Below are 15,381 nucleotides of genomic sequence, written 5' to 3'. Positions count from 1 at the left end.
ACAATTTTAGGAAACCCAAGTGTTGAGTGGGCACAAGAAAGCAACCAGAGAGAGTCTAAGGTCCACTGCTTTCTTGCCACAAAAACAAATACAGGAAGTGTCACATGGGCATCAAACTCTTCTGTGTATACAATACAAATTGTCACAACAAGCAACATCTTTCACATAAAAGTAGTCATGTAATCTATTTCCTTTAATTATTAGGGACAACTAATACCACAAAAATAAACAAAAAAAAAATAGCGAACAGCAGCAAATACAGTACACTTCAATTTTATGCAGCTGTGTTTCTACTTTGGGCAAGTTTGATGCCACCTTTAACCTTTGGCAACAAGTCCCTGACACACCACTAACAATTCCCATCCTAAGTCTCTCCTCGTTCTCTTTTTCCCATTCTCCATTTTGGAAAGGAAAGGGGGTACTTTGTATTCGTCTGGCTTCCCTTTGCTGCGGGCTCTGTGTTGGGGTGATAACGGCCCGTTGGCCCACTTGTCTTCCCACGCGTCACTGCTCTCGGCTCATCCCTCCATCAATTAACGAGGGCCCATGTCCTCGGAGAGAGCAGCGCCTTCTATGTTAATTACAGGACAAGTGAGAGGGACAAACTCTTTCACTTCTCAAACGGAGCAGCCCTGGAGAGATTTTCGGCATGTCCGTATGTGTGTGTGTGTGTGTGTGTGTGTGTATGTGTGTGTGCAACACAGCAGGCTACTGCTGTGTTGCAAGCCCTCGCAGTAGAGAGAGCAGCTATTTCATCATGTCATGCAGCTCCTCTGGATCATTTCTCTCTGCAAACACTATTCTCTCACATTTATTGAGGCAAATATGGAGGGAGCTAATCCAACTTGATGCCACAGAAAAAAAAACTTCTGCCCTGAGAGTTACTGCAGACCATAAACTGTGTCCTACGGCTTAACAAAACATAAGAACATGGCACTTACAATGCCATGGTTGGAAGTTTAATTCTCAATGGCTGAATATACCTTTCTGAAAGAAAAAAAAGAAACAACTTGTCCTCCTAAAAACCATAAAATGCCTATGGGGGGTTGTTACACAGTTTTGTTGAATACCCAGTCCTGATTGGCCAGTGAAGGCATTCTGAGCTGTATTATATTTGGTTTGTGGGGACATAAAGTCCATTTCACTCACCTCCACCACGCTCACAGTTACTGCTCTTACTGCTCAGAACAGACTGCAGGCCGTTAACACTGATTTACACTGATTTGACACTTCAGATCGACACACTGCAGACACCAGCTCTGACACTGAACTGACCTGACATGATGGTGTCGGTGATGTTGAGGTTATTGAGCGACAGCCCCAAGGACTGACGCGAGGAGGATGAGGACGTGCTGGAGGTCTCGGAGGGCGGCCGGGCTGTCTTGACGGGTGTGGCTGTCGGCGTGGCGTTACCGCTGGACTTGAGACGATCGTTCTCCGCTTTCAGCGTCTCAATCTCGTTCTGTTCAGTGAGAAAAAGATTAGAAATTAAAGTTAAAGAAATTTAAAGGATACAGGGGAACTCTGTGAGTGCTTTCTGTTGTTAAGTAGTGGAGTGGAGAATGCTTTCATTTTACAACCACAGATGAATATAATGGACCCAAATTCTCAGTGTACTTGAGATTTCCCTTAAAATTTCCAAATCTGCCCTTAAACAGAGTGTTAGGAGCGGGGTCAAAATGACGAGATTCAAAGTAAAAGCAGCCTAAGAAATTTGAAAATTGCCCTTACAAAAGCTTTACATTAGTGCAGTTATCATTCTGTGTAATATAATATATATGCCTTTATTGATTAACATTTTATATTGAGCACAGCAGCAGAAAAATATGCCAAAACAACACAAACCACCACATAGAAATGATTAAAGTAACCAGTTATGTAATTTAGATACTCGACTAAACAGCATTATCTTTATTCACTAAGTACATCTAGTGTAATAAATACCCTAGGTGATATTTGTGCAGTAAAACTGCTCCTATAGTTGAGATTGATTCAGCATAAGATAAATAATGCATGATTGTGCACAATCACACCACGCTGGAATCAACAGATTCTAATAGAAACAACATTCAAAGTCTCTGATAGCACAGAGTAGTTCAAACAGAGTTCAAACAGCAAACGGTCATTTTCCTGCGTTCAGACTGGCCACTGGTGTTATTCTCAATCAGTATTATTGGAATTATGGGCTGTAAGCAGCTGTTTGATCTCTAAGGCTCTCTTTGTAGTGAAGGTTAAGTCCAGATAAGGAGCCTTACATGATCCCAAGATCTGAGGGGAGACTATAGGCTTCTACAGACGAGGCAGTCCACATCCACAAAAATCCACTTAACTGAGGCATTTATGGTGATAAATGATATTCTTTGAACATGTGTTTCTTTTAAGAATGAAATGACGCAGCATCTCTGAACATTATACTCTGAACTGAAGGGTGGCTTTTCATTACACTACATCAATAGGAATAAAATAATGAAATAAAAACCATTTATTTGCAGGGAGAAAACTTCTCTTTGTATATTTTTATTCAGCTTCATGGACAATTAAACGATTTCACTCCACCTACTTGGAGTGTGCTCTCCCTTGGAGCATATTCCAAACTGAGAATAAAAACTCAGTTATTAATTACCAATTTTGCAGTTGACACAGCATGCTGGTTCAGTGTGCTTTGTAATAGGTGGAAATCTAGTGAGCAAGCTACACAATCCTACTTTCTCATGATTTTTTTGTGTTATATTATCATGTATTGCCCAAAAGTTTTCCAACTGTGGGACCTAAAGGTGTCCTGTGGAATGTTCTTTAAAACGAGCCTGCCCTCCCGAGAAAAACAACACTATAGGTTGTAAATGCAATCACTAAAAACAACCTAAAGTTACATTTGAGTGACAGACACCATCTAACGGCAGTGGTAATTATGACCAGGAGAAGTGACGCAGTTCAGATGACGTCTGTATAAGGTGACAAATTTCCACATTCAGAGGTGGCAGATTAGATCCTAATTTGCAAAAAGTGGAGTTAGTGGACTTTGCTGCAGGAGACTGCTGTTAGCTTCCCATTTCCAACTGCGAGTGTCATGTTTCCAACTGTGACTAAGGATAGTTTTTTAAAAACCTTAACTACAATTATCATGGTGTTTACTGTTACCATGATGATAGAGGTTGCCCAATTTTAAGGAAGTAGTAACCATGTTACAAGTGATCATTTTAACCAGAACAATGATCTTTCCTAACCCTAACCAAGTGGTTTTGTGTCTAAACCTAACCAGACCTGAACCACAGTGCTGCCACACCATAAAACATCATTATTCTTTAACAGTGATTTATAACAGTTTTGGAAAGCACAGACAAATTATGTTGTCCTGCCAATTACTGATGATAGAGGCGCCATATTAGAAAACACCCCTATGGGTTGTTCTAGAGTGCATGGTACAAATGACCTATGTGGCCGTTTAATTTGGAGGACTTGTTTAAAACAAATATGTTAAGTTTCTGTTAACATTCATAATAATAATAATACTATAGGAAAGGGTTTTAAAACAAAGTAAATTACTGTGGCAGCAATTGTTTCGTGAGGTAAATAATAGAAATACAGTGTTCACAGGATTCTACCAGGAATGTCTGCCTGCACTTATTTGAATGGCCAACGTAGCATCTTGCCAAATGTCATTGTGTTTTGGTCTGGGAAAAGTTGAGCCAGGTTCAACTTGTTTGCCAGGCATTCCTGGATTTTTTTTCACTTTCTCCGTTGGCACCATCACTTTCTTCTGCTTAAAACATTTACAAAGCTGAATTTCTGAGTATTTTAAGTTGCGCAATGTTTGCTAGCTTGCAGTCTTCTTCCCTGCCTTTGATGGAGTATTATTACTGCGTTTGTTTGTGTGTTACTGGGGACATCCTTGTAAAAACATTGCTCTATGGTACCGCTAGTGGTTAAAAACTCCCTAGTGTACCTTTAATATCATCAGTAACACCGATTTCTCTACTGCTATGACATGTTAAATCTCAATTCTTGAGTGTGGAAATGAAATATCTTTAGTGTGATTAGAGGTGACTGGGAACATCATATACTGTAATTAACCACCAACGGAGAATGAAGGCCTGCAACAATTTCTTAAACTACAATTTAATAGCTAACCTGCAAGAGTGCTAGGCTGTGTATAGATATAGCATCAGAGTGCGCTGTCTGCCATCCACTCAATGCATTGTTATCTTTCTAACTGGTAGCTGACACACTATAAAGTGGACACACAGAATGAAGTTTTGCCTGTCTGAGCCTTGGCTAAAAACAAAACCAGCTGTAGTGATATTTAGATTTGAGGTCTTCACCACATGTTCACCTGACAAATGGGCAATCCTACATGCTGCTCTATTTATGTTTGACCTAAAATGTCAAACATAAATAGACGCCCGCAGGTCAGTCAGCACAAGCTTGACCTGCGTTTAGCCAGTGACCGTAACCTCACCTGCATGCGGTTCATGGCCTCTCGGATCTGGTCTAGGTGGTGGGCGGAGCTAAGCGCCTCCAGGCGGATGTCTGTCAACTTGAGCTCCTTCTCCCTCAGCTCGTTCTTCAGCTGGAGGATGATTTCAGCCTCGGCCTCGGTGCATTCACACAGCCTGCAACCGGGATTACACACAGGGAGGAGGAGGAGGAGGAGGAGGGTCATCTCGAGGGTTATAACAAACACATACAAACACACGTAATCTGGAGCAAAAAGTACACACTTAGAGGAAACAAGAGAGCTGAAGTTCAGAGGGAAGCTGGAGTCAGTGAAGAAAACTGCACAGGCACGTACAATATTGAAGTGAATGGGGAAGTGGGGCATTTGGGACAGCGAATCCTTCCCATTTACAATACTCCTTCAGGTGGAAAATATTTTTTCGGCAAATCTGATACTGTAGGTCAAAGATATGTTCCTCTTGTGGTTGCATTTGCATAACTGAAGACCATGTGTAATATGGGATCTTCAGTAGGTGCTGTGGTAGCATCATTACAATAGAGATTCAGTTATTTCCATAATCAGCAGGCAGATATTTAAAACAATAACTTGAATGAGATGCAATTTTTGTCAAGTCATGTAGTTCATTGTGTCATCTTAAATTCAAAAAATCCACATGCTTTGCCCCTGAGAAAACCACAGACTCCTTAAAACAGTATTCATCTCACCAGCTGCCACACAGCACAGCAGATGTGCACAGAACGTACTTGCATGCTTCAAATAGCTACTTCCTGTCCCTTCTGCAGTGCCATACAGCCAATTTGCTCTGGCATGAGTGAGAAAATGATTACTGCTTGTCCTTTTCATACTTTGTTTAGCCTAGCGTTACTTTTCATAAAACTGAGAACTGGGCACTTTTGAGGTCCTGGTTCAGTTTATGTGCTAGGGACGATCCATCACCTCTGACATGCCAGGGTTTTAAAGGCATTAAGATGCAGAATAACGTCACACCAACACACCCCACTACACACACACTCCCTCGGAGCATGCCAGGTGCCACCACACAGTGCCTGTTACCGAGATCTGTGCTTGTAGACCACATGACCGTTTTGCTTTTTCTTTGGCGTCCAAATGGGGGAGGACTTGCTATCGCAAACGCACTTGCTACAGCAGGTGGAGAGACGTTAAAGAAAAGGATGAACAGGGAGGTCGGAAGAGAGATTAAAGAAAAGTGAGGTGAGGATTTAAAGACATTTGTGAAAACAAAATAAAAGAATAACAGTGAAAAGAATTTAGACTTACAGAAGGAAAATGAACAAAACAGCAAACTGTGCACAGTATGTGTATTTCTATGCGTGCATGTGTGTGTGTGTTAAGGATTCACAGGGGGGTGAGAATTACCTGTCTTTATATGTATGTACGTGTGTGTGGGAGTGGATGCATGCATAGATATATATATATATATTTGTGTGTGTAGAAACTCACTCTGTGGTGGAGGGCGATGAGCGCAGCGTGGCGATGCTGCCTTGCCTGTTGTCGTGCTGCAGTTTTGGCGAGGACGGCAGCGAGTCGGTCATCTCCTCCATCTCATCATGTGCTGATTGAGATTTGGTTTTCTTCTTGCTGAAGGCCTGTTTGAAGGAGCTGCGTAACTGCAAGACAGATAACACAGATACACAGAGGCAAAGACATCAATATCGCCACCAATCAACCTCCCCAATTTACATCAGAGACAATATCTGGTGACATCACATCCTGACAGATCAGGAAGTCACTCCTTGCTGTTTCCAAGCAATGGTCACTGTCTGGTTTAGGTAAAGAGGAAGGCAAAAAGCAAGGCCGTAAGTACAGATGGATATGACAGAGGGAGATTTGAAGATCAGGCTTTTTAATGGCCCTAAAAATTAGGGGTTGAACAGGCAGTCAAAATGAGCAAGGGAGGAGGAGGAGGAGGGAGGAATGAAGGGGCAGGGGGGAGGGTTGCTGTATCCATGCCGACGTTTCCAGAAAAGGTAAAGGAGAGGTTGCTCTGAGAGGGGAAAAAGGAGGAATACAGAAGGGGGCGAAAGAAGGGAGGATGGGGAATAACCACTGCACACATACAGAAGACACTCTGGGAGCCACTGACCTGAGCCGGGATGGAATCAGCCACCTGAAGATGCAGAACACACCCAGCGTTAAGCCACACCAACACACACTCCTGCTCGCTTCACCCATCTACAGCAAACTCTCTGCTGATTAAAGCTAATGGCTGCTAAAGTGTTTTAATGAGCACTTTGCTTTAAGCAAATACAGTTATTGCTGGTGCAAGAATGATGATAACAACTGTGATTGGTATTATGATTACATTCAGAGCATCCTGATGATGTTTATCTTCCTGTTATGTGATAGATGATTGCTCGAATTATAGGGAAGTACATTATGAGTTATTAAACTTACTGTATGAGACATCGAAAAACTCTAATCAATGTTAAATGACAGTGGTTCCAAATGGCAAGGACAAACTTTAACAACAATAAGTGATTGATTGAGATGAATTGCAGCATGAGGGAGCTAGATATTTGGAGTAAGGGCATTTTTGCACAGTAAGAAAAGTTTGGTTGTAACTCACAGTTGTAATTTACTACCTCTAAAATTGAAATTAGATTAACTTAAGTAAAAATATGATTTAGACAAACATTTTTGATATTGTTTGTTTACAAGATGTAAAGCATAGTTATACAGTATGTGGTACCAAACAAGCATATATATATATATATACATATATATATATATATATATATATATATATATATATATATATATATATATATATATATATATATATATATATATATGTGTGTGTGTGTAACACACAGCATGTAGTGAATGATGCTGCATGAAGCCATTATGAAAAGGAGCATAATCATGTTTGACAGAATACACAAATACAGTACATTTATTCAATGTAAGTTCAAGTAAATATATGAAACATTCTATAGCAGGATAGAAAAAGGATGGATAAACAGATTTTCTCATATATGACTTGGCATGTAATGTTAGTTGGTGGACATTTCTCACAGTTTTATAACAAAAAAATGTGAAGATTAGTTATACAAATGTGTGTTATGTATTCATACTCTAACATGCATGAGGAGCACACTTTGGATTACAGGTGTGTGTGTGGAATAATAACACTTTATCAATCTCTGTGTGGAAATTTTTCTCCACAGGGAGGACAGAGGTTACATATCAATTACATAGAAACGAACTGGAGTCAGAGTCATAACCAGGACACTTCAGCAGGGCGGATGCATGCTGGGAGAAAGTCGTTGCCTTATTGAAGGGCGATCTACCTATTTATACAACCATCCTTCTGCTTTTCTGCTCACTCCTCACTTACATCTCAGTAACCTCACTTCAACTCCATCCTTGTCTCTACCTGTACATGCGGCGAGGCAGAATTTATGCAAATGAATAATTAATTGCTGCTTAAATAAGGCATTGATTTGCATTCATGAGCCTGACTTGAATTTTTTGGGAGGGATTTCACTTAACATGGCGGGATAGGTTGTCACACTCAGTGATGAACTTTTGGGCTGTTAGCATGCATTTCATTTCAAGGGCAGGAGTTTTGCATTGCAGTATGAGACTGAAAACTGGCTTTGGCTGTGTGCTCTTTGGCTCAGAGAGAACTTCTAATATGTCATCTGTCTGACTCAGGGGGCTGCAGCAAATAACAGCTCTCAGCCAAGGACACTGAGCGTGAAGCAAAGAACAGAAAAATCACAGAGAAGGGCAGAGGGAGAGGAGAGAGCTTTATGGTTGTGGATGTGCGTTTTTAGATTATTTAATTTCCTTTAGGATAGATTTCAACCCTAATCCATGTACATCTTGGACACTTGGTGAACTGAACCACCAAGTAAATATATTTATTTTCTGTTTTCTCTTAATGAGACACGAGTCAAATAAAAATCTGTTGTTTCAGACCTCTAAACTTGACCAAGTGCATTCAAGTACCTGGGGAATTAAGAGGCTATTCAAAAGCACTCTGACAGTACATTTTGAGAGTGTTTCTCTTTCACCACTTCTGCTCAAACTTTCCCACTTGTAACAGGGATTCAGGCAGCACTTCTCTAACCTCTGAGCAGCCATTGCCCTGTTTTCAAGTTGAACTTCAGTATCTGTGACGTAAGTGGCCACTTTGTGGCTGCATATGGAAATTCCAAGTGCATCTCAAACAGTAATTGCAGGGTGGTTGACTCCTCTGCTCGACCCTCTGTTAGCCCTCACCACTGAATGGTACCTCAGCCACTCAGGTGAAACCATCTCAGCATTGTAACCTAGCAACGGTGATGGAGAGGTGAATGTGGCTTAAGGATTTCGCAGATGACCTACGGGACTCTGAACACGCTGTGCCAGTCTTCCTGATGATTTTGAAGCTCTTACAACAGGTGCAACAGCACAAAAAAAGCTTTCCAGGATTTCATGGATCCACAAAATCCTTTCTTCTATGCAAAGAAGACATTTAATCTTTTAATGCAGGCATACAGAATACATTTGATCTCGCTTAACCGCCACTGAATAATGCACATGTTTATGAATTAGGAGTCTTTCACTGCCAAATGCACCTCTTAAACAATGATTAGATAAATCAATGCAAAAACCTTAAGCTTCTGATGTCTTATGCAGCTGAATGAATGTGCTGGAGGTGAAGACACTTGTGTTGCGTCACCTTGAGGTACCTTGAAATCCAATTCAATCCTGATAGCCTTTTATACTTTCTGGCATTTCGTATAGAGGAGCAAATACTAGTTGAGCAGGTCATGTCTGAGATGTACAGTAAGATGTGAATCTTGAGTATGAAAGTGAGCATTGCATATGTTCTTCTACTATATTAAGTTGACCAGATGTGTTGTATATTGTTTTTTTAGACTTAACATCGCTTTCCAGTTTTAGTCTCACAGTGATGCCTGGGTGTCTGTTTTTTCCACCTACCCAACTCTTCTTCTTCTTCTTCTTGTCTTCTGTGTCCTTGCCCAGGCTGCCCATGCTGGAGTGACTGGCCGCGCTGTTGATACTAGACATACTCTCAGATGAGTGCTGCCGTCTAATCCGCAGGTCTGGAAATAACAGACAAAGTCCTCCTTAGTGCACTGAAAAGATGAGAGACTACCTGTATATAGTACCTACAGTGCTGATCAGCGTACCAATTTGTTGGTTGGTATGATTTTTTCTTTAATATTCAGCTATGCTACTCAGCTCGGCTTGAATAAGCAGCTATGAGGAGGTTGGATTGAAAAAGGTCATTTCTGATTCAGGTTGCTTTCATGACTAGTCAAGGCTTTCCAAGACTGACCTATACAGCACAAACACTTCCACCATTAGGGCTTCAATTCCCTCTGGGGCAAATCAGGCTCCAGTCATGGCGCAGTGAGGTATTTTGGGTAAAAGCCACCTCAAAATGTCAGATTATTTGTGAGAAGTTTGGTCCAGTGCTCCTGCTGGTTTCTTCATTACCTTTGTGTAGGTGGTCCGGGCCGTTGAGCGCCACCTGGATGGCCGTCTGGGCATCGGTGTTCTGGGTCTTCAGCGTCTCTATTGTCTCTCTCAGCTCAGCCAACTCAGACTCCTGAGAGAGAGAGAGAGAGTTTTTTTTAAGTAAGGATGACACACCAAAAACAACAACACAACAACACACAAGCTTTGTTACAAATTTCATGTGGCTTTCAGTGGAAGGGAATGAGAGGCAAAAAAGTGGGGGAGGGTATTTTACAGAAGATAAGAGTCTCACAGTGGATTTGCCCCGACCCCAACACCACCTGCTTAGAATAAAAAAAAGCTCTACTCTCTGTTGAACCAACACAATCAGATAGAGGGAGTCTCCTATTTTGCCTTTCCCGAAAACCCACTGAGGGCTGCAGATAGGATTTCTGCTTTAATTAAAAGTTGGGATGGCCTTGTTTGACAAAGACATCCCACCAGATCCCAGTCTGCTTTAATTTATAGAGGATTAAAAAGCTGCCAGGGCTCGTCAGCCCTCTGAGTGTGTGTGGATGTTTGAACAGAGGGAAGCATTCATAATTTGTGTTAGGGATATATCTTTGAACATATTGCTGCTGCTGTGTGATCAGTGTTTTGGTGTCATTTGAGCTTCTGAAATCGCTAAAGAAGTTGACTTGTACGAAAACAGAGAGAAATAGACCTGGAAGCAGATAAATGATGGAGTTTTTTTTGAAGGATGCACTACTTTTAAATGGATTGTTGGGCCATAAGTTCACTGACTGTGCTGAACCTTTGCATGTCTGTGCAGGTCTGGACACTTATATCTGCCTGTAATGCAAAAAAGGTTTGCAATTTAAGCAAGTCAACCATCTTTGGTTAAGGTTAGGAGTGAAGTCAGAGAAATATTCAGACAATAACTGAAACTTTAATAAGAAAAAGCTCCAATGAAAATGAAAACTTCAGTAAGAAACCTTTCACATGAGTCAGGAAGTGAAGCTTAAAAGATAAAAATATCCATTAATTCACACCTGTCGACCTCCACATTGTTACTTTCCACTGCACTATTTCAATGTCAAACCACTGCCTGTCTCTAATCATTTCTCCTCCCTGTAATCCCTTTGCCATGGAGTTCACATACAGTATATTTCAAATTCAGGACTAAGCTCTTGTACCTTTTGTTCAGCAGTCATGGTGAGGCTCTGCAGGCGGCAGGTCATGTTACTCAGGCTCTTCTCGAAAGCCGCCACCAGGTGAGACTGCAGACACAGAAAGACACACAAATACAAAGTTCAGTGTTTGCAAGAGTCTATTATAACTTTTCATTTGGTTTTTGTTCAGGTAAACAAGAGTATACTATAGGATGTAAATTACTATGCTTTATTCTCTTTGGAATATGAAAGCTTAAACATAAAAGTGACCACAAGGTTGATTTGGACTTTCCACAGAAAAATAAGGTCCAACACAAATTATGTATGAATCAATATTCATGTTAAAAGTTTTGAAGAAAGAGCCCACACAGGTCGGTGATAGCTTTGAAATGAGTTTTCGCTTGAGCCAAAGAGGATGAAGGACTGAACAATACTTGGATAACGTTGCCCTTCACTTTTAGTCGGTCCCAGATTTCAAGGGAAACTTTACACCAAGTATGTTCAGAGCAATTCTGCTTTGTGAGGAGCATTTTGTATGACTTTACTGTTGCATCCACTATGCATTTGAGCATGCTCCAAAAGTTAAATACCACCAAGTCCTGTCATCTGTCCTGTCCATCTACGGAAAATGTGATTATCCTTTGGAAAAATACAAATGACACATATAAACGCACGGACAGCCGAGAGAAAGCTGTGGATATCACAGATCAGAGAGGGCTGCCCTCCCTGACTTCATCTGTCACTTGAAGATACAGTGGCGACACGCTGAAGGATGGCAAATGTTTAGCGACGTCACGCCATCTGCTCTGCTGAACCTGTGGTTTGTGTATGTGTGTGTCTCTGGATATATCTGTGCATGTGTTTTTTTGTATGTATGTTTATGTCCGGATGTCTGCTGAAGCCTCATGTTCATGACTGTGTGTGAGTCTGTAAAATCTGTGTATGTGTATGTGTGTGTGTGTGTGTGTGCACTGCCAGCTTATCCTCCCATCCTAAGCTAGAGACCCTGAGACACCTGTCAGGCCTGGTGGATCACAGAGAGGTGGGCAGCATGCCCAGACAGATCAGACACATGCGCACACACACACACACACATACACACACACATACATCATCATGTATGATTATATTTCTGAAGACTTACTGAATCTAACAGTATTTGTTCCCAAAATGAGCAATCTAGCTGTAAAAAAGCAAAGACAAAATGAGCATATTCTTCATCTGGCTATGCTTGTAAGGAAACCTGAGCCTCACAAATCTAGAAATAAACTCACACACACCCACACACACATGCACACATACACACACACAGTAGCACCCCGTGCTGCCTCTCCTCCTCTGTGTCTCTGGCTGAATCAGCAAAGGTCTTGACCTTTAGAAATGCCAACTGTTCCAACTCATCTCTCCAACTCCACCATCTCTTTCCAACTCCACCTGTGAGTTCCAACTCAACACCCCCTGCCCACCTGTCCGCCCTGAAGGAGGCGCTCATCAGACTCTAACACGTCCCATGGCTGAACCATCTGTCTTGCTCCCGGGACCCGGCCCCGGTGGCCACGATTGGCCCCTGAACCCCCGTTTTTCAGACCATCGTCCTGATCCTGGTGTCTGGGGTAGAGGTTGACGGTAGGCCAAACCAGTGAACTGGACGAGGAGAAGCTGTCTGTGTTTATGCTGCCTGACGCTACCGCTAAAGACGTAGACGACATCTCAAGGGCGATGTGTGTCGGGGGGGAAGACAGGCGACGCACCGTCACGACTACTGTACGGAGCCAGACCTACTACTGGGCTGAATTCTTTTAACTCTACCGCAAGAAGGGGAGGGGACGAAAGTAGGAAGGGAAGGGGATGATAATGAAGAAAACGACCAAAAGTGAGAGGGAGGGGCTCAGCAGGGAGGGAGAAAAGGAAAGGCGACAAGGTCAGGTTGGCAAAGTGAAGGGTGAGTAGAAAGAGGAAGGAGACTGAGAGGGGAGGAGGGGTGCCTGTATGAACTCTTAAACCCAATTTAATTTAACGTCAGCCAAGACAGAACAACTTATCCCTTTCACAGGCTGAAAACATACTGAGTGGTACAATACATCACCAGCTTGGCAGCATTTGTTGATCTTAATCCTTTCAACAGGATGTTGGTTTTACTAATTCTGCTCTATTTTGATCAAATAAAACCTAAAACAAATGTGCTGTTAATTAAAATGACGCCCATGGAGTGTACTTAATCCAACATGACAATGCAGCAGCAAATATGTTTATAATGTGGGAGTCATTTCTACGAGAGCACGCATAGTGACTGAGGGTAACGACACACCCATAAAGACCCAAATTCAATTTCCTGAACAAAACAAACCCAGATAAAGATAATAATAATTATGTATGCAGTGGCACAGTGAAAGAGGGGAGATCAAGATCAGATGACCTCAATCACTGCACATTTCCTCTGTGGCTCTCTCATGAGATGACAGGAGATGAAACGGAAATGCAACCAGTCACTGGAGGTTAATATGACTGTTGAGCAAGTGTTTTTCCTAAATATACTTTTTGTCATCATTACAGCTCCAATTTTGGTGATTCTCGTGGGTTAAGGATTATATTGTTTTTTTGTAAATTGAGAAAATTCTTCAACATGTGGATGCTTTGGATCTTTTCTAAACATCCAGGATAATGTCAAAGTTTAAGTCACAACCAAATAGAAATGACCTTTTATTATATGAACCATTACATACATCTATTAAAGAAGAAATTAGTGTTACATAACATCATTAAGGAAGCGAGATGTCCTCAAAATGCTGTTTCAAAGTAACCTTAAAGACAAGTCAGCGCTGTCTTTCTACCAAGAAGCTGACATTTTGAAAATTCCAGTTTTCACTCATTGGTAACAACATGCAGCGTTGATTTGCACATCACAACCTGTAGGTGTGTGAGAAGTATTTATGTGCTATGAAAGTATTTGTTACATCATGTGCTTACATGTTTAAGTGTCTCTGACTATAAATTTGCATCTGCACATGTGTGGGTTTGTGCAGGAGTGGAGATGATGAAGTGATGTCTCTGACAGGTCTTGTGCATGGCGCAGCGAGCGTCTGGTTTTAGACTGTGGGTGGAGAACATGTGAGGGGCTGCTGAGGCTGACATTTCCATAGAGTCACACTCCCCACTGGGAGGATAAGATAGCTTACAGCACCAACAGCCCACCACGCTGTCATGTAGACAGAGTGTGATGCAGCCCCAGTACAACACGGCCAGAGATTCAAATCCCAAGGAAGGCTCAGACAGTAGAGTGGGAGTTGAAAAGGACATATGGGTTTCTGTTGTACAAGTGTTTGCATATGGCTTGGCACAGTAAGATCTAAGACTGGTAGCCTTTTCCATTGCTGTTTTGATGTTCAGTGACCATGTTGAGGGTCAGGAAATATCAACTACAGATATGGCGAGACACTAAAGTCTCAGATTGTGTCTTGGGTTATATCTTTTTAAATCATTTTGCCACACAAGCTATGGCAACATTAGATGTAAAACATTGTCACAAGTGTAAATTAGATGCATTTTCTATCTATACTGCTCTTGAATGTTTTTTCTTTGTCCAGTTGTTGCAGTGTCACAGCGTCTCTTTCTCATTCCTGTTGACTTTCCCTGTCAGCTGCTTGTTGCGTGATGATAACAATCCTGCCAGTAGCTTTCGAAAGCAGCTAGCATCAAATCCTGCCCATGAGGATGCTGCATCAGCAGGTTTTTACTTTACTTCAACAAAAGTGAACTGTGAAGAAAATGCAAGGATTCTCTGTGTTCTTGAAAAACTCAAGTCAATCAGAGGTGGGTGTGCTGAGAGACACTCACTCCAAATAATGACTTCATACTAAAAGCTGCACAATGGTCAAAGTTTGTGCATTAATTTGAATAATTACAGACATGACGCCAATGACAGTGACTCATCTTTGGTTCAAGGCTCTTAAGTGGCTTCATTGCCAGTGTCCTGGGGTGGTTACACATCATAAAGCCTGTAACTGTACCTCACTGTGAAGTACAGCCAAAGCTGAGTGTCTAAGGTTTGAGTCATGGCCAGCTACACTGGCAGCCTCTGTACCACAAACACACACTTGTGCACTTCTAAATTAAAAGTAAAATCCACCCTAAACCACCTCAACATTGCTGCAAATATTAGTGATGTACTTTGTTTTTCTGAGATTTCTCTATTCTGTTATTTGCTGTACTTTTCCAGTTCCAGTGGATGCCAGACCCAATATACTGTAGTTAGTGTGATTTCATGTCCATAGATTATGTTTTAGTGTTCTGACACAGCAACAGCATCCAAACCATAAC

General features: G+C 41.6%; 1 protein-coding gene across 12 annotated transcripts in view; it reads right to left on the bottom strand.

The window, feature by feature from the left end:
* Positions 1–15,381, bottom strand: part of nav3 (neuron navigator 3) — a 420,425-nt gene that overhangs the window by 8,907 nt on the left and 396,137 nt on the right. For 11 of the 12 annotated variants that reach the window (XM_042402532.1, XM_042402533.1, XM_042402528.1 and 8 more), the window contains 7 exons: positions 11,089–11,172; positions 9,932–10,043; positions 9,410–9,534; positions 6,561–6,584; positions 5,918–6,084; positions 4,457–4,610; positions 1,276–1,462 (listed from right to left, as the gene is read on the bottom strand). In XM_042402532.1, the coding sequence (XP_042258466.1) occupies positions 1,276–1,462; positions 4,457–4,610; positions 5,918–6,084; positions 6,561–6,584; positions 9,410–9,534; positions 9,932–10,043; positions 11,089–11,172 (853 nt within the window). The remainder of the gene's footprint in view (positions 1–1,275; positions 1,463–4,456; positions 4,611–5,917; positions 6,085–6,560; positions 6,585–9,409; positions 9,535–9,931; positions 10,044–11,088; positions 11,173–15,381) is intronic. The other variant, XM_042402526.1, reaches the window with a different exon arrangement.

The sequence above is a fragment of the Thunnus maccoyii genome, chromosome 23, assembly GCF_910596095.1.
Source record: "Thunnus maccoyii chromosome 23, fThuMac1.1, whole genome shotgun sequence".
NCBI classification, from domain to species: Eukaryota; Metazoa; Chordata; class Actinopteri; order Scombriformes; family Scombridae; genus Thunnus; species Thunnus maccoyii.
This window is presented reverse-complemented; position numbering and strand designations above follow the sequence as displayed.